General features: G+C 41.4%; 1 protein-coding gene across 7 annotated transcripts in view; it reads left to right on the top strand.

The window, feature by feature from the left end:
• The window catches only part of Hecw2 (HECT, C2 and WW domain containing E3 ubiquitin protein ligase 2), a 393569-nt gene that overhangs the window by 336681 nt on the left and 36916 nt on the right, over positions 1-19972 (top strand). For all 7 annotated transcript variants that reach the window (XM_039083599.2, XM_017596447.3, XM_039083600.2 and 4 more), the window contains 2 exons: positions 7617-7737; positions 9280-9393. In XM_039083599.2, coding sequence (XP_038939527.1) covers positions 7617-7737; positions 9280-9393 — 235 coding nt within the window. The remainder of the gene's footprint in view (positions 1-7616; positions 7738-9279; positions 9394-19972) is intronic.

Raw genomic sequence — 19972 nt, 5'->3', positions numbered from 1 at the left:
GTGTTAATGGCATGAGAATTGCTTAACACCACTTTTATTGAACATTTTCATGGATATCATTTTTCTCCTTGTTTTCAAAATTGTGGCACATTGAGGTTCTGCGTGGTTGGGCAGTTGGGGTGTGGTCATTGTGACTGAGTTAGAGCTGTGGTGACTTCACTGGAGTTGGAGTAGTTGGAGGTATAAGCAGTGTGAGATCATGGACTCACAGCCCTGAGGAGCCTCCTGGATCTTCACCAGGGTTGTCTGTAGTTGAACCAGAGTAAACTTATCTCCATCTAGCTTACAATTGAATGAGACTCAAACTATGGTTATTGTATTTGGCTTTGACAATTTCTGGGTGGTGACCCCTAATCTACTTTCCGAACTGTTGGACTGGCTACTTCTCAAGCAGTCTACCCCAAATACTTGCTGTTTCTCCTGCCCATGTGCTCATGATATATACACATACATCACATACATTATACATGTACACGTATATATACATATATATCTCACATCTGCCCACCAGTATCTTCCTTTGATTCCCTCTAGTACTCTCATCTCCCTTCCTCCCAGCTTCAAGAATTCTTTTTATTTTTGTTATTAATAATCCCTGAGTTCAGTTAGTGTGGATTTTTTTTTGTCATTAATATTTTTTGTCCTCACCACTAGTGCTGCCAGGATAGGGTGTCTATTATTGGCATACCCTTCAGTGTTTCCTTTTTAATAAGTTAATTCTTGGCCAAGTCTGAAAAACCAAGTTGTTTTCAGTAAATGGTATAAGCCAAACCCGATGGCTCAGGCCTGTAATCCCAGCTACTATAGAGGCAAAGGCAGGAAGATGGTGAGTTAAAGGCCTACTTGGGCTTCAGAGTTAGTATAAGGCAAGGCTGTGCAACTTAGTAAGACCTTGTCTCAAAATGAAAAATAAAAAATAGGCTGAGTGTATAGTTCAGTGGTCTATTACTTGCCTGACACATACATGAAGCCCCTCAGAAAAAAAAAAAGCAAATATACATATTTAAGTAAGTAGTACATACATGGACATACATGGACATCACAGATTTAGGACTTTTGCTGCTTTTAGAAAATAGGGTATAGATATGAGGACTTACACATCTGTGTTTTGTCCAAGTTATCTCCCTAATTCTCCCTGGTTAGCATATTGTACGATGTTCCAAAAGATGAAGCTGTCTAGAAATTATCGTAATGCTATTAGCTTGTTCTTCATTACTAGTGGGAAATGGAAGAGAAAATGTGTGTGTGTGTGTGTGTGTGTGTGTGTGTGTGTGTGTGTGTGTAAATGGAAAGGGAACCAGGGTAGAAGTGAACCTTTAGTCTGTTCTAGGACAGAGGCCTGGAGTTGTGTAGTCAAGACAACTCCATTCATAGCACAGCATTAAGCCAGAAGCAGATTCTGATGCCAACATTTTTCATCTGAGATATTTTTGTCAGATAAAATTCAATAGTTGGTTATTATGTATTGTCATGATAGTGTTTGGAAAATGTATACATGATATGATAGTTTTTAAGATCTACCCAGCAGTGATAAAGACTAATAGCCCTAATAGCTGTTATAAAAATTCCTGCAAATAGTTACTATAGTACCAGTCATCCTGGAAGTCCATTCTCCATTTGCTCACTTTCTAGAAGCAATTGACTTTTTCCATGTGATTCCCTTTTGGAAAACTCTAAAGACTGTGAGTGTTCTCTGAGAGAGAGCACCTTCAGTGGTGGTTGTGGTTCCCCATACATTTCTATCAGCTCAATCTTTCAAGAACGTTTTTGGTTTCCAGAACCCATATAACTAATTCCTTCTCTAGAAGCTCGTCAGTTGGACCTGACGTGTACTAATTATGTGACAGCTGGTGTTGGGTATTGTGGGCTCATACCTATAATCCTATGCCCAGGAAGGGAGAGGCAGGAAAGACTGTGCTATACCCCACCCTACTCTCTCTTTTACTCCTTCGAATAGTTTCTATTTTGACTATAAACATTTTGTATGTTATATTAAATGTTTGACTATAAACATTTTGTATGTTATATTAAATGATATATCAGTGAAATTTCTACATTGTTTTAAAAATTTACTTTAATAACACTATCCTTTCTCACAAAAAATTACCCTCTGAGATAAGGATAATATGTTCAAAACTATCGATGGTCAGAATTCTGTTCATACTTTAAAATAGGGAACTCAGCTTTATAGCTACCAATGAAATAACTCCCATGAAGCTGTAGTCTGTTTCCAAGATTTAATAGTTAGCTCCCTGAGGCCATATTAAGGTCAGATTAACCATTGGAATTATACCGTTCTGTTGAGAAACACCAGTGCCTTCTTATACTGAAAAGTGAAGTCCTTCCAGTTAGAGTCCACTGTAAGCCCACTCAAGATCTTGCCTATCTGTGCCACATTTCCTACTTTGTCCTTCCGTTAGTTCCTGCTGTCTGCTATTCCTTAGACGAGTCCTTTTGAATTCCTTATCTCGTCTTCTGGCTCACAAGGGAATCCATACTCTACTACTAAACTTTCAAATTCTACCTCAGACTTCTCCAAAAACTTTCCATCAAACCACACATTGTTCCCATCGCTCTTAGTAAGTTTTAAAAATACAGATTTTGAGCTGTGTGTGGTGGCTTCTGCCTATAATCCCTGCACTTGAAAGGTAGAAGAAGGAAATTCAGGAGCTCAGGCTATGGCTGGCTACAGAATGAGTATGAAGCCAGTTGGGCTACATAAAAAATATATAGAATTTGACAAAGGCCATCAGCATAATTTACTGTATTTTTAAGTGAAGTATATGAGGTTACGTTTTACAATAAAACTTTTAGCAAAAGAATGTTTGCCTTGACCCATTTCTGTTACCAGACTCTCCATTGTTTAGTCGCTTACCTAGCATATAAATGGAGATAGGGCTATTGAGAGTGAATGAATGCATTGCAGGATTTCCCACAGCCTTTTGGGCTTCTCAGATTATACAGCCATGGTGTATAAGCTACTTCTTAATGTAATCAACTGAAAGGGGGATGTTTCTCTTGAGTCTGTAAAGAGTTTTCATTCAGCCTTTGGTCTTCATTTGCTGTTTTCCACTGATGGCTATTGTTGAGGGCGATTCATTATGGCTATTTCTGGGGTGTTTTGGGCTACTAGTCTAGTTCTTCTCACAGCTTTCTTGGGGTTCCTGAGGGGCCAAGTTGTGCACTGTCTTGGTCTGCATCCATCTAACATCAGCCTTGCTCTCCTGTGGTTCATGTCTCTTTGTGGTGCAAATGACTTCTTCAAGCACACGGGCAGCCATTGTCCTGCGTTAGCCCCTGGACGCTGCCCACATGTCTCACTGGTTGAAGTTTAGCGTCCTGTAATTCCTCAGCATGGAGTGATTCCTTAATGTGGCTGAATTTTGGAATCTGGAAAGTTGTAGAAAACACTTAGGTCTGAGTCTTACCTCCACAGATTCTGGTGTAATGGTTTTGGGTGAGGCCTGTGATTAGGAATTTTTTAAAGTTTCTATGAGATTCTAATATACACTCAGTATTGAGAACCTCTGCTTAGGATTCTCTTTTGTGTCCTGGATTTTTTTTTTAAGGTTGAATTTATTTGTTTTCTTTAACTTTTTGAATAAAAGGTTTATAACTCTACAGAAAAGCCTCCAGATAGATTACTGATTAGAAGCTAGTCTTGTGACTAAAGCTCCATGTCTGGACATGTATACAGATGACACATAGAGGGCTTCGTATGGTACAGATCCTGCACAGTGTCATGCACACCAGCTCATTTCATCCATGGGAACTGACGGATCTCTTATGCAGACTCTGAAGCTGTCCTATTCAATTTCTGTAGAGTATCCATTGACTGCCATATGCAAGTCAATATTTACACAGCTTCCTGTGTCTCTGGCCACCAACATCATTCCCCACACTGCTTTTAGCACCCAGTAGACCTGGTCAATAGGATTTGGACAGGAAACTGTTTCCTCATTTTCCCTAGTAGCAAAGCAATGATGGAAATCTTAAGAAACCACTTTATAGACTCTGTGAGGATTTCTCAAGATTCCCCTAATACACCGTGCTTATCAAACAATGGCTATCATTTTTTTTCTTTTTTTCTTTCTTTTTTCTTTTTTTTCGGAGCTGGGGACCGAACTCAGGGCCTTGCGCTTGCTAGACAAGCACTCTACCACTGAGCTAAATCCCCAACCCCAATAGCTATCATTATTATTAAGAAATTATGTTAGGGGTGGGCTGGGAGGAGAATAAAATCTGGAGTATAAAAATAAATAAATGTTGTTGTTGTTGTTGTTTTTCTTTTTTCTATTTTTCGGAGCTGGAGACCAAACCCAGGGCCTTGAGTTTGCTAGGCAAGCGCTCTACCACTGAGCTAAATCCCCAACCCTAAATAAATGTTATTACCAAAAAAGGAAAGAAAGAAAGAAACAAAGAAAGAAAGAAGGAAAGAAAGAGAAAGAAAGAAAGGCAGACAGAAAGAAAGAAACTCTGTTATCAGCAGAGCTCCCATTCCTGCCCTTTGCTTTTTTACTGGTACTAATTTGTATTTCTCATGGTTGGTTTTCCTGTGAGTCACCACACTCCTGACTAGTTCTTATCCCCTCAGGTCTTGATTGCTGTATAAACTCTGAACTGCTTCTCCACCCTTCAGTCTCTCTTCCTCTTTCCTACCTTAATCTGCTCTACACCCTAACCGAGAATTCCTCCAATTAAATTCCACTTTGCATTTTCTCCTTTTCTCAACATTCTACAAAAGTGCCCGGCTCCTTCCCCACATTCTGTAGAAGTTAGATCTGGCTCTTCCTCCCAGCCCCATGCTCCCAATAAGACTCAGATTTAAAAATATATTTACAAATACCTTAGCCATATAGCTAGCCTCTTCTCTGACTAGATCATAATTTAAAATAACCCACTCCTTTTAATCTACATTCTGCCACGCAGCTGGTTACTTGTGTTCATGTACCATGTGTCTGTCTCGTCACATCGTATCACTCTGGCACTATCCCAGAATCCTTTCTTCCTTCTGATGTCCCACCTATTTCCTGCCTAAGCTGTGGGCCAAAGATTTATTATTGACAGGTGCCACATCCACACAGATACAAGATATTTTCTCTACAACATTCCCTCTTTAAATGCCTTCTCTCATTGGGTCCAGCACCTTTGACGTATTTATTTCCTCTTGTCTCTTCAGCATGCCCACTATACTCTAAGTTATGGGGTGTCCATCTGTTGAACACACTTTTAATATTTAGTCCACTTGCTGCTCTGCACCAGTATAAAATACAGGTTCATTACTATTTACAAGTTTTGTGTTATTTAATTTCTCATTGTTGTGACCAAATCTGGACAAAAAGCAACTTAAGGGAGGAAGGGTTTATTCTGACTTGCAGTTCAGGGGATACAGTGTATCCTGTCTGGGAAGACATGGTGGTGGGAGCAGAGAGATTCATCCTCAATCTAAGAGCAGAGAGATGGACTTCAGGTACTCTTTCTCCCTTTTATTCACTCCTGGACCTTAGCTCCGGGAATGGTGCCACTAACATTTAGGGTGGGTCTTCCTCAGTTAACCAGACCTAGAAATTCTGTTCCAGATGTGCCTGGAGGTTTGTTTCCACGGTGATTCTAGATCCTGTCAACTTGGCAATTAACCACTTGGGTTCCAGTTAAGGTCCTCCCTGAGGTCTTTTCCATTTTAATCTCTACTCACACACATTACTTTTCTGTGACATTGCTATTATCTTCTATACCACTAATCTCAAAAGCAAATACCTGGGAGGTCAAGCAACTGGTGTCACTGAGTGGATGGTAGGAGTGCAGTCCAAGGAAGCAGCTGCCTATGTGCTTAAGGAGATTCATGTCAGTTGTAAGATTTCTTATAGCTTTCAAGAGGAAAACATTCTTTTCTTTTCATTGAAATATAATAAATTTCAAATACTGGCAATTTTTTTTTTTTTTTGGTTCTTTTTTTTTTTCGGAGCTGGGGACCGAACCCAGGGCCTTGCGCTTCCTAGGTAAGCGCTCTACCACTGAGCTAAATCCCCAGCCCCTCAAATACTGGCAATTAATCTGAAGGTTTTTTCTTTTTCTTTTTTAATCTTGGGGGCAGAGTATCCTGTGAAGATGGATAGAACCCAGGGCTTTTATCTCCTCTGATTTGTGTCCCATCTGGTCTAAAAGTTCATTATTTGATATTTTATTTTTGTCTTCTCAACCAGGGTATCCACTGTTGAATATAACACAAGATTAGCAATAAATAACCTGCTTGGCTAACTCATTTGTTAAAGAAATTCTTGCAGGGCACAATGGCTCAAGCCTTAATTGAAGCACTCCTGAGCCACAGGCAGGAGGATGGGAAATTCAAGGCCAATCCAGACCAACAGGCAAGATCCTGTCTTGGCAAAACAAACCAAATAACAACAAAACCCACACATATGTGTGGGCGTGAGAGCACAGGCACGCACACACAAACAAACACACACACACAGAAAGGAAGAAAGAAGGATAGATAGATAGATAGATAGATAGATAGATAGATAGATAGATAGATAGATAGATCTATCAACTCTCATGGTGTGCAATAAACAAGACCATAATTAGTTTTCTGGTTTTTCATTGAATTGGGAAATATTTTGTGGAAACATTGATATTGCTGTGTTTGTGTCTGATTAATCTATCACCATAGATGCTAACATCCCAACATGTTACTGAGTCACCTGGGATGCAGGTTTTTCTGTGGAAAGACAAGAAGCCATGTTATCTTTACATTTTATTAATAACACTTGGCCACTGGATGTCATAAATACTTTTAGTTTATAGATATGGGCAGTACTTGATACATTAGGAATGCAATAAATATTGTTATTCTTTTTGCAGCTCTGAGATATATTCCTCCCACAGTTAGGCATGAATTCTGTTTTCATATTAACCATTTTACCTTTCCATGTAAAATAAATGTAATTATATCTCTAAAATCATCCCTGGGGGCTGGAGAGATGTCTCTGGCTAAGAGCACTGACTGCTCTTTCAAAGGTCCTGAGTTCAATTCCCAGCAACCACATGGTGGCTCACAACCATCTGTAATGGGATCTGGTGCCCTCTTCTGGTGTGTTGGCAGATGACTATAGTGTATTCATATAAAAATAAATAAATAAATCTTAAAAAAAAACAAAAAGAAAATCATCCCTAAATATAATGCAAACCTAAAAATATTTTCATGAGGCTTCCTGAAACTTTCTGTACAGTTTCTATGATATCCTTTTAACAGCAAGCAAAGATATTCCATCCTAAATAGTTATGCTTGGACATGAATAACTCTACTTGACTCATTCTGGTTTGGATGGAAACGGGGGACATACTTGAGACGCATGTGAGCGAGCACATTTGACTGCTTAAACAGGATCTTTTATTCTTAGTCAAAAGCTACAACCAAGATTTTTCTTAAGAACTTCCTTGAACTTTGTTCAGGCTTCATCAGTGTGTGCGTGTATGTGTGCCTATGCATGAGTGTGTGTAGGGGTGATGTAGAAGCTGAAATCAGTGCCTCGCTTGTCTTGCTAACTTGTACTTCTTCAAGGTGTTGTGGATTGAACAGGGCATAGATCCACGTTGTTCTTTTGTGGTTGCTACAGGTACTCAGCGTGCCAATGCCCGGGCTCCTGCACCTTACAAGAGAGATTTTGAAGCCAAACTAAGGAACTTTTATAGGAAGTTAGAAACTAAAGGATACGGACAAGGCCCAGGAAAATTAAAGTAAGTGGCAATGACTCAAACCACATGATTTATAGATGGTGAATGGATAGGAAGCAGTTGGTGGTTTGGAAATTGGTTGTCACATGAGTCTTATTTTAATAGGCAGTATTATTTTGGAATTACACTATAACAATGCAAAATATTTCTCAGGAATAAAGCAATATTTATTCCTTAATAAGGAATAAAGCTTATGGTTTCTAATCAAGGTAGGACTGTATAAAACTATAGACAAATTAAAGATGATCATTTTTTTTCTCCTGAGGAGTTCCTCTTTGTTGGCCCATCTGATGTTCACATGATATATAGCTATCACAATGTTTTATTCTTCCTGTTACTAGTTCCTGGGCCAACATGAGTGCAGAATAATGATCAGCTCTGTTTTGTGCTGGGAAGCAAACCTCACTTGTACAATAAAACCTGTCATGAATGTTGTGTCTGCCTCTCTTTAGCCACCTCCCTTGCTTGTCCAGGGTTCTTTTCATCCACATGTACACCTCTTTCCCTTGTTCCTACTTTAGTCCCATGTCCCATCTTGAGCTCACTAGCAGAGAAGGTTACCATGTACCCTGAGTGCTCAAGGGAGGACCAGCCCCCATGCTCACTGCCCCAGGCACAGGAAACTCTGCTTAATGGATTCAACTTTCATGAACCTCCAAACACATCAACCCAGTCCAAATTTCGTCTCTCTAACTGTGTTGTTTTCATACTTGAATTACCAAGATCTTCTTCTATAAATTCAAGCTCCCAGTCATGTCTTTGTTGTCACTATTGAGATGATGTGCAGATTGACCTTTGTAGAGGATGATGCTAGTTGTCATGACAGCAGACTGCCACACGCATCACTGATCCCATCTATAGGGGAACCTCAAGATTCACCTAATTTAAAACTTAAATTAAGTACACTTGTAAACACTTTTGCTCTGCAGGACACACACACACACACACACACACACATACACACACGCACACACACGTACACCCTCTTCATTTTCACTGGACATTCAGTAACTGAATTCCATGCTTAGGTGCGTTCTAGTCTTAAAGGGTAACTTCATAGTATTTTTCTCTCTTTAGTAAGAAACTTTTGCCTGTCTCCTCTTATCTGTCTCTGTCTCTGTCTCTCTCTCTTTCTGTGTGTGTGTGTGTGTGTGTGTGTGTCTTATGACCGTTTTCCTTCTGGGATAAATGTCTTGGCCACTCAGAAAGGACTCATGAGTTTTTTTTACAGGCCACAGGTTTACCCATGATTTTCTTAGGTAACTTCTGCTATTACTGTTAAGGAGTTTAAGACAAGTATGTATTTAAGTGCAGACAGCAATGATATTGCACAACTTCACTCCTCACCTAGTTAATTGTGGAAAATAGAGACTAGATGGCACGAAAGACAAGGAAAGGAAGTAATCTTTTTTTTTTTTTTTTTGGAGCTGGGGACTGAACCCAGGGCCTTGCGCTTCCTAGGTAAGCGCTCTACCACTGAGCTAAATCCCCAGCCCCAGGAAGTAATCTTTTAATGCACTTTTCAAATTGCCTCTTTACGGACAGGTTAATTATCCGAAGAGACCACTTGCTGGAAGATGCTTTTAATCAGATTATGGGCTACTCCAGAAAGGACCTGCAGAGGAATAAACTGTACGTCACCTTTGTCGGGGAGGAAGGGTAAGTAGAACAGAGAAGTGGTCTGTGCAACACAGGCTGTGGCTACAGAGCGGATGTTTCTCCTCATCTCTGTGGTTCCCAAAACAGGAAACCCTTCTGACAGGAAGCAGTGCTCTCAGATGCTTAAACATTTTTGCCTCCCCCACCCCCTCTGGCTTTTAAATCATTTGATATAGAATATTTTAAAGTAACTCTTACCTATAATTATTTTGTCTTGATTAGAAGGCCAGTTCTGTTGCTTTTTTTTCCCCCCTGCATCTATCTATCATTTGAAAGGGGGAAATGAAACTTTGTGAGAAAGGAAATAAGGAACTATAGTTTATATCTGGCTCACTGAGCAGAATATGTGTTGCTTGTTAAATAAGCCCTGGTTCAGAATCACAGACCCTGCTGCTCTTCCTGTAGTGCCCATGACAACCATGACAATGCCTTTGCTCCTCTTTCCCTGCCTCCAGTTCTCTTCTCCTGGGAGGGGCGTGTACCTCCCAATACAACCTCCTACTGTAAACAAACCATGCAACATGACTCTTCCATGAGTATGCTCATCTAGATAAGGGTTGGGAAATGAAGGGCTGGGGCTCCCACACTGAGTCTGCTGCACCCAGTAGACGTAACATGTGTTAATGGATTGCCTTGGACACATCCCCATGGGCCCTTCCTTCTTCCTATCTCAGGACTCTCTGCTCTGTGGCTTGTGGCTCCTAGACTCAACTTAGACACAGTCATCTAACCTCTGGTTGTGTTCTGTTTGACACTGTTGGCCTGGATATTTATTTATTAAGCTATACTGAAGAACTTTGGACTTTACATATATGCTAGACCAGTACCCTGCGGTATATCCTAGCCTCTTTCTAGTTTTTATTTTGAGAGAGGGTCTTAACAGAGTAGTTAACTTGCCTTTAATTTAGTCTATAGGCCAGCGAGACCTTGAAAACTGCACCTGTCTCTACCTTCTTATAACCATGGTGTCAACCCTGTGCTACCAAGCTCAGTAGTTTGGACTGCTTTATGAACATCCTCTCAGTCATATCCAGTATGAAGAGGAGTCAGGCACCACAGTAGTAATATCCAACCAATGTGGCCCTTTAGCATATGGTAGATGGAGTGGAGGCTTAAAGCCCAACATGACTACCTGTCCATGGGACTAGGGAATAGCAAAATCAAAACCCAAGCCCAGACCTTAAGTCTTTCTTCTGGTATTCTTGGACGGCACTGAGATTTAAGAAACACCCCTGGCTGGATCCTGGGTTTTGCCTCGGATTGTTTCTTGGCATTCCAGGTGGTGACTGAACACATGAAGCTTAGGCTTGAGCTTCCCTGAGAACTCAGCCTTTCGTGACTAATGGACTTCTGTAAATGGACTTGTAAACTTGTGTTAGTTGGCTTAAAGATGCAGGTGCACGGCTGAAAACCGAGGCAAGTGCTGTTAGCCTCTTCACAGGTATGCAAGGGATGTCAAGCATTTCCTTACAGGACCAGTCTGCTTTGGATGAGATTATTTTTCTCTCCCGGAACTCCAGCTGCCTTCCTTTATTATAAAACCACAAGCAGGCGGGTTTTTTTTTTTTTTTTTAAACACATGGCCTTGCTGCTATGTTGTTCAGGCTGGCCTTGAACACTCAAGCTGAAATGACCTGAGCCTCCCAAGAGCTTGGCTCTGGGTCTACAGATGCACATCAGTACTCCTAGCTTGAGCCACTGTTTTCTCAGTTCATTGAGATGCCGTTGATCCGCTTACATTTGAGTAGCACAGATGTTTGACAAGTGCTCTCATCCTGAAGTGGGCTGCCATATTCTGAACTGGTGACATCACTTCCAAACAGAGCTACATTCCTTTTTGTTTGATGACCACTGGTGATCAAGTACTTCCTACCCCTGTCACTTGTCTACTTCCTGTGGCACCAAAGGGAAAAGGGAGAGAGGATGTTTTAGGAGTGGTCTCAGTTATCAGAAACAATCCCTTTGTCTACTCCCTCTACATACAAGTTGATGACACTGGGTTTCTGGGCTCTATCATGTCAGTGCCATCACTGTACGTGTAGGTCTCTGACACCAACAGAGAGGGCAAGGACATGTTAGAGCCCAGAAACCAGTGGCCAAAGCAGGGATAATTTCAGCTACAAAAAGAATGAAGAAATATTGAACAGTAACTTTAAGTGACTGAACACATGGTCAAATGACGAAATAAATGGGAGAAAGGAAAATCTCTCCTAATAACTCAAGGGAATTTCATAAGGGTGGATTGCATAGTAACTTTTTACCAAATAATACAGAAGGGGGTAGTGAAGTGTGCTTGATTTTGTCAAATCTGGCAAACCTAAGTCATGTTGACAGTGTGTCATTCACATGAGAGTACCTTACCCATACAAACTTCCTCCACAAATCTGCCATCACAGACTATTTACAGGAAAAACATGGGATGATTCCCAGTTGAGGGAAAGTGTAAGAACCTCTCACCAGTGTTGAAAATCATTGAGGACATTAAAACCAAAAATAAACAAACAAAAAGATGAGTTTGAGAGAATGCTGTAGTCAAGAAGAGACATTATTAAATGCATGTCACTTCCTGGATGAGATCGGAGAGCAGAAAAGAGATATTCTGTGAAATCTGTTGATAGTTAGGCAGCAGTATTGCTTCCTTAATATGACACTGTTTATGACAGTCACTGAACCAAGTTTCGCAAAAGAGAGTTTATTCCCAAGGAAGTGGAACCCTGAGTCACAGATTTGCCTGCACAGCATTAGGGTTTAGAGGTCTTGCTGGGATAAAGAAACAGCTTGGTCTGATGGAGGGGTGGGAGGTGGAGGCAGGATCCACTCTAGGCATAGTCACCCTTTTTACAGGACTCATGCGCAGGAAAATGGTACCACTGGTGTCATCTAAAAACATCAACTAAGTCACGCTGCTGAGGTTCAGGTAAACAGTTGGTGGCTTCCGCTGCCTTGAGACAGACGCACATGGCTCCAAGTTCCTGAAAAACAACTTAGGCAACCATTGCCTCAGAGATGTTGTTGTCAGAGAGGATGATGGGAGGAGAGGATTATGGGAGGAGAGGATGATGGGAGGGTACTGACAAGGGCTTGTCTTCTAAAATTGATGATAAGATTAAGTGCAGCTCCAAGCCTTACTTGGTGTTTCCATCAGCTGTGTTGATGAGGAGTGTACTGTTCTGATATATGTATATAGGCTATGCAAGAGCTCTGCCTTCTTTATAAGTAAAAAAAATACCTAAAATAATGGATTTAGCAAGTGGAAACATTCGGCCCGGAGAGATTTAACCTGTTCCCTTTTGAGTTTTCTTGTTGCCTGGTTAAATGAGTGACTTCTCTAGATTATTGTCAATTGTGTGTGGCTCTTCCATCACTTACAGTCAGTGGAGTAATTTTGTGAGGAGTCTAAATTAATACTAATTTCACCTTACAAAGAGTATTATTAATTTGTGTCAACTACCAATGAGCAGTTAATACTCTGCAGTAATTGTCGATAGTATCGCTATGGTTTCATTTCCAATCAGATACAGTCCATCTAACTGAACCAAGGCATAAAGAACAGTGGATTTAGTTTTAATAACAATGCCTTTACTTATCTTCCAAAAAAGGTGTGGATTAGCAGCTTCACGGAAACAGTAACCTTGGTTCATGCTGCTTCTGCACATATATCTGAAACAAAACATATAGATTTTTCTAGAAGTAAGGAATCTGTAGGCTACTGCAGATGCTATTTGAGATAAAATTAAGTCCAGACTATTGAAAATGCCTGTCTTCAGCTGCAGAAACATTAAAAAAAAAAATCCTTGTGTCTGTTAATATAGATATATTAGAGCAAGTTATTTCTTTATTAAAATGATTTTGTGTTAGTCTTGGCTTTTTACGAGAAGTAGGTACTCTCTAAGCACTGTGTTGTCATTGGTAGTTGAGTTAGGCCAGAGCTGAGAGCTGTGTTCTACGCACTAGAATCTCCCCCAAACTTAGCATGGCTGTCTTGCCTTAGAAACTTAGCATGACGGCCATCTTGCCTTAGAAACTTAGCGTGGCCATCTTGCCTTAGAAAGTGAAGGTAGGGAGTAGAGCAGTGCTATCATCACCAAAGAAGTAGCCTTGCTCGAAGATAAGGAGAAATAGCTTGTTGCCTAGGAATTGCTTATATGTGGTTAATAATATATAATGAATGAAATGCTATATATTCTTCTTCAGTGTATTAATTCTGTTAATCAATAATCCTAGCAACCAAAGTTCACATGGTATCAGAGCTCAGGTTCTGATAAGGTATCCAGGCCATTAACTAATACTTACTTCCCCAAACAGTGAAGAAAAAATGTCTTAGACAAAGAGAGGATGCTTACTAGGTGATCATTCCACCTCTCTTTGTTTTCATGGCACCTCTGTGAAGGGCACCTTTATTTAAGAAAGAATGAATTCATTATGTGCAAAGAGCTGTCAAGATGACATCAGTCTTGCAAGCCCTGCTTAGACTAGGGAGGAGCATATGCAAATAGTTTTAGTTTGGGGACCTGTGTGCAGCATCTTTCTTTTGAGCTCTTTCTGTATTCCCCCAGGGTAGAGAGATAAGAGGATGATAGAAGACATTTTTCTTTTCCACTACTTATCAATTACCCAGTATGGCTCACATAACCAGACTGGGGTCTGAGCTGTAAAGCTGTGGGGCTTCAGATAGACTTGGGCTGCTGCTTGCCCTTCAAGGAGGCAGCAGGTGCCTCACCTGAATCGCCTTTATCTGCCAAAGAAAGAGGTTCAGCTGCTGGGCCTCAGCTTGGTGCCACCAAGAGCAACATTGTTTTATCAGACTTAATCCCCAGGCCTTGTTAAGTGGCTCAGAAGCTAAGCCTCACTGCTCTGATTCAACTGTGGTTGAATGAGAAGGTGCTTAGGTCAAGGTGCCTGGACAAGCTTGTGGGAAGAGATAGTGTGACTTCCTGAGGCCATTGTCTTCTCTCATTTTACAGACTACTCCCATTGGAATATTTTGTCTTCAGTTAATTTTTGTTATATTAAGACTGGAAGAATAAAGTTAATGTTTTTTTAAACCCATGTCAGGTGCGGCTAACTGGTGATGTGCCAGGCCAGCCGCACAGATGGGTACAACGCTTCGTCAGCGGGCAGGGCTAGGGACACTATGGCCACCCTACTGACATCTGTGCTTACTCAGAAATGCCTTCGAATGCAGCTGTTCTGTGGCTACACACCCGTTGTCCAGAGTGTCTGTGTTTCCTTGCCAAGCCTTTAACCATGTAACCAACCTAACCGGCAAAACAGGAATGTAACAAACGATCCCTGTGGCGTGAGTCATGTTAACTATTTATATGGACAAGGTTGCTAAGGCATTATAGGAGCGGCCTGCCTGGATGCCCGGCTGGGGCTGTGTTTCACTGGATTGCTAGACATAGACAGAAATTGCATCCCACAACATACCCTAAATATGCAGCTCCACATTTAGAGTTACAACCAAAGTAAAGTAGAAAGACTATCTTGGCTTCAGAGTGATTCTATTCATGCATCAAGAATTGGAGGAGGAGGAGGAAGAAGAGGAAGAGGAAGGGGAGGAGGAGGAGGAAGGGGAGGAGGAGGAGGAGGAGGAAGAAGAAGAGGGGTTGGGGGAAGGGAGGAGGTAAAGATAAAAAATTTAATAGTTAAATGTACTTTTGCTTCTAAAAGAGCTATTTGTTTTCTTCTCTGCTGAGGTGAGTTTTGCTTTTCAGCTCAACTCCTCAGAGAATATACTCTTGTCTTCATCCACAAGAAGAACTAGTCAGTAAGATCATTGCTGTTTTAGCAAACTTCACCATGTTAGAAGATATTACACTGTGAACTTTCTAAGCCAACTCACATGTTTGACAGTGGTTTCAGATTGAGTCATATCTTAGGGTCTGGCCCAGTTTGCTCATGGCATTGAATTAATGTACAGCCATCTCAGAGTAAACTGCCTCACATTTAGTATACCTCCAGACGCCAAATGACAATGTAAGTTATGCTGATTTTCTTCAGTGATCCTCAGGGAGCTGTAGTCACAAGTCAGCAGTGTGTATAGGGCCTCTACTTGAGTGTCATTTCTGGGAACTTATATAATGCAAAGAAAGTGTCTTAATTAGGTTTCTATTGTGATGAAATGCCATGATCAAAAAGCAAGTTGGGGAGAAAAGGGTTTATTTTCCTTACACTTCCATATCACAATCCATCATCACCACAGGAAGTCAGGACAGGAACTCAAACTGGGCAGGATCCTGGAGGCAGGAGCTGAGGCAGAGGCCATGCAGGGATGTTACTTACAGGCTTCCTTTCCAAGGCTTGCTCAGCCTGCTTTCTTATAGAACCCAGGATCACCGCCCCAGGCATGGCCCTACCCACAATGGGCTGGGCCCTTCCCTATCCATCACTAGTTAAGAAAATGCCTTATAGGCTTGCCTGCAGCCTGATCTTAATGAAGGTATTTTCCTAATTGAGGTTCCTCCTCTCATAACTTTAGCTTACATCAAATTGACATAAAACTGTCCAGCACAAGGGAAAACAGGATCACCTATTTTCAGTGTGGGCAAAGTCTAAATTTATGTGTAAGGAGGCCAACACACACAGGTCATTAGACTGTGCTCTCGTAAGTGTAGTATTATTGAAATCTTAGGGATCACCGTCTAATTCTTAACAGAAAATCCACAGTGGAGCCCACTTTGCTTATTCCAGTCATCTCACAGAAAACAGGCTCGCTCTATATTTTGCCTGGTGTTTCAGCTTTGCAACCCTGATGTACTCGGGACCTCTGCAATGTGAAGAGCCCAGCAGAGGGGTAACCATAGCAAGTCAGGGAGTGTTTATGTCTCCCTGGAGAAGTCTCACTAAAGATTTATAGTGAGCTAGATATTATAATAATGTGTTTCCCTCCTCGTTTCTGTAGCAGCAGCCATTAGCAACACTTTGCTATAAAGAGACAGATAGTAAACAGTTTTAGACTTTGCCCATCATACATTCTCTACGGCACGTATGCACCTTAGCATTTCATCAGCTAGCAGCGACAGGCTATTCACAAGCCAGAGCAGTGCATTTCAGTATAGTCTCAAAACCAGGGCTTTGGCACATTTTGCCCTCCTGATGTAGTTTGCCAAACCCAATTCTGTCAGCAATGTTGTTTTAATATTGATAGACAGCTAACGTTTACTAGAGGGCCTGGCATAAGGAATAACCTTAAACTTGACATTCAGATACCTCTTTAGGGTCTGAGACCTGGTTCCATATCATAACACTCCCCTGATTCAGCTCTCTACTTTGTTCTAGCTTCAGTTTTCTCTATAAAAAAAAAAAAATGAGGAAATTTGACGGAATGACTTCATGATCTCTTTGGTAGTTGGTGTTCTAGCTTCATTTCTTTTCTTTTTTTTTTTTTTTTTTTTCTTTTCTTTTTTTTTTTCCGGGGCTGGGGACCGAAACCAGGACCTTGCGCTTGCTAGGCAAGCGCTCTACCACTGAGCTAAATCCCCAACCCCTCTAGCTTCATTTCTGTTGCTGTGATAAACGCCATGATCAAAAGCACTTTCAGAAGGAAATGGTTTATTTTATCCTACAGATTATAGTCCACCATAAAGGGAAGCAGGGCAGGAGCTCGAGCTTGAAGCAGAAATCACAGAGGAACGCTGCTTACTGGCTGGCTTTCAGCATTACATTCATCCACCCTATACGACTTGGACCACCTACACAAAAGCTGTGTTATCTAGAGGGGCTTGGCCTTCCCACATCAATTAACAGTCAAGAAAATACCACATAGACGTGCCTATAGGCCAGTCCGGTGGAGACAGTTTCTCAGTTGAGGTTCTTCCCACACATGTCAGGTGACAACCAAGGTTAGCCATCCCAGTTGATTTTCCCCCCACCATAGAAAGACATGAGGAACTAGATCTTACAAAGTGAACTCCTAGAGGGAAATGCATAAAGTCTGCATTAGTCCTTCTTATTCTGTATCCTATTCTGCATCTGTGTCTGTCAAGATGCTTCTGTATGAGAGAGAATGGGAGACCAGGAGTCATCATTATGGGTGAGAGCCTTGGGGATTTGGTAGACTGGCTCTTTAAGAGTAAACGAAAAGAAGTGGCTTCCCGAGGTGGGGTAACTGCACCCTGCTTTAGTGAAGGAGAGTGTCCAGACTTAGCTGCTTCACCACACCTCAGGGTTGGAGTCCATTCCAGGAGGGCAGGGTATCCCCACCTGTGCATACTCGTTCTGGAGTAGAAAACGGGTAAAGCCTCAGAAACCAGAGAGACCCTGGTATCCAAATCTAAAGTCCTACCGGGAGAGGATTGTTGAAAACTGTTCTGTCTTCAAGATTCAGATTGATTCTTAGACTGCAGTTAGGATTTCAAGCTTTGTTGGAGGACTGTGTGCAAAAACATCCAAGCAGAAGAAGGTTTCTGCTGCTGATGGCCTCACCTCAGAAGCTAGAACTAGGAGAGTAGAAAGAATTTACAAAACATCAGTGTTATGGGGGTAGTCTGAGCTTCTAGGTACCTCTGTGTGGCCCCAGAGAAGCACAACCATGGCCTTCCAGCCTATCCTGGAGCTACAAGTTAACTTCTTCATGTGCAGTTACCCCAGAGCACAGGGATACCATGTCATTGTATAAAGACTGATTGGCCCCGAGAGTTGCAAGTGCCTTCCCTTTTCTGCCCAGTAGGTTTCCTGCAGGTTCACTGTGGGTCTGCACTTAGGAGCGTATAGTCTTCACACATGCTGTGCCACCCAGTTTTTTTTTTTTTTTTTTTTTTTTTTTTGGTTCTTTTTTTCGGAGCTGGGGACCGAACCCAGGGCCTTGCGCTTCCTAGGCAAGCGCTCTACCACTGAGCTAAATCCCCAACCCCGCCACCCAGTTTTAATGTACTTATTCTGTTTCTTTTAATGTATGTTAGGTGAACACTGGAATAGCACATGGACATTTCATAAATGTTCTATAAGACAAGCGTGCACTGAAAAAAATCAGAGATGACAATATCTATAGTCAGACATATAAAATAATGACATCTGTAGTCAGCTATGACAAAAATGGAACTCAATATGGGAATAGATGAATTCCAAACTATTCACATTCAGCTTTGTTATTACTGCATAAAAGGGCCATTTTGGGGTTATATTTTTATTTTTCCAAATCTTTCTTTTGTCTATAATAAGATCATTTTCTTTTTTTTTTTTTCTTTTCTTTTTTTCGGAGCTGGGGACCGAACCCAGGGCCTTGTGCTTGCTAGGCAAGCGCTCTACCACTGAGCTAAATCCCCAGCCCCATAAGATCATTTTCTACATGATAAAATTTAATTTCTTGGGCAAAGCCCAGATGATACCATTTTATTTAAACAATACTATTATGGAGGCCAGGTGAGATGGTGCATGCCTTCTGTCCCAGTGTGGAGAGGCAGAGGTAGGTAGATCTCTGTGAGTTTGGAATTTGAGATCTACATAGTAAGTTCCAGCCTAGCCAGGGCTACATAGTGAGTTAGAATTATAGGCTCTAGAAAGAAAGCTCAGTCAGTAACATGAGAATTGAATTGAGTTCAGTTCCCAGAACTCACACTTTTATAGGGTCCAAGCCTGTTAGCTCACTCTTCTAATCCTTGCACTGGGGAGGCAGAGACAGGTAGATCCTTGGGGTTCACTGGTCACTCTCCGTAGCCTGTTTGTGAACTCAGGCCAGTGAGAGAGTCTATCCCACAAAGTTGGGTGTCACCTGAAAGTTTGTCATCTGGCCTCTGCATATAACACACACTCAACTAACTCTCTCTCTCTCTCTCTCTCTCTCCCTCTCTCTGCAGTAATGCCCAAATAATAAATCTAGAAAGAGATAGAGATGGTGATGGGAAGGATAAAGCAAACAAAAATCTTTGGCTACTCCCCACTCCCATCTTTGAATCGCTGTGTGTGTACTTTTTATCCAAGGGCTGATGTGGTTTTTTTATTTTTAATTTTAAATTTACTATACCAAGTTGCTTTGCATTTCAAGCTTCTTTTTAATACAGCACAGCATGCATACACACGTACATGCACAAACACACTCACGTACCTTAGACATTGCTGGCCAAATGACATTCCCCAAACCCAGCACCGTCTTTGATTCCACTTCACTCTGACTCTAAAGCTATTACACACAAGTAAAGTAGAATTTACAGCATGCTCTGCGTGCTCGAGTTGCAGCCTATCCAGAGATCTTCCTTAGCAAGCATTGTATATCTTCCTTTTCCTTGTCTGTAATTTTCCATGGTGCGTTTTTAATTTATACTTTTCACTTGCACCCTCTCACTCTATTTTTTGCCTTTCAGCTCCCTAGGGAGAAGTCTTTCTCTTCCCTCATTCTGAAAATTTCCAAAAATCCCCTCAGTCTTCATGTCCCTGAGTGACTGTAGCCGCTTTCCTCTGTAAGAAGGAAACAGCGCCATGACATTTCCTCCCCTGTGGCCTTGCTTTGGACATATAAAATTTTCATGTATGTGTGTGTTTGTATATCACAAGTATCTTGGTTCCTGTTTGCATTATCTCGTGGGTAGTTGGAGTTTTGGATATGTGCTGTATAAATGTCTAGTTCATTATTTTGGGTCAA

The sequence above is a fragment of the Rattus norvegicus genome, chromosome 9 (genome assembly GCF_036323735.1).
Source record: "Rattus norvegicus strain BN/NHsdMcwi chromosome 9, GRCr8, whole genome shotgun sequence".
Taxonomy (NCBI): Eukaryota; Metazoa; Chordata; class Mammalia; order Rodentia; family Muridae; genus Rattus; species Rattus norvegicus.
Note: the sequence above shows the minus strand (reverse complement) of the source record. Positions and strands in the feature narration are given on the sequence as shown.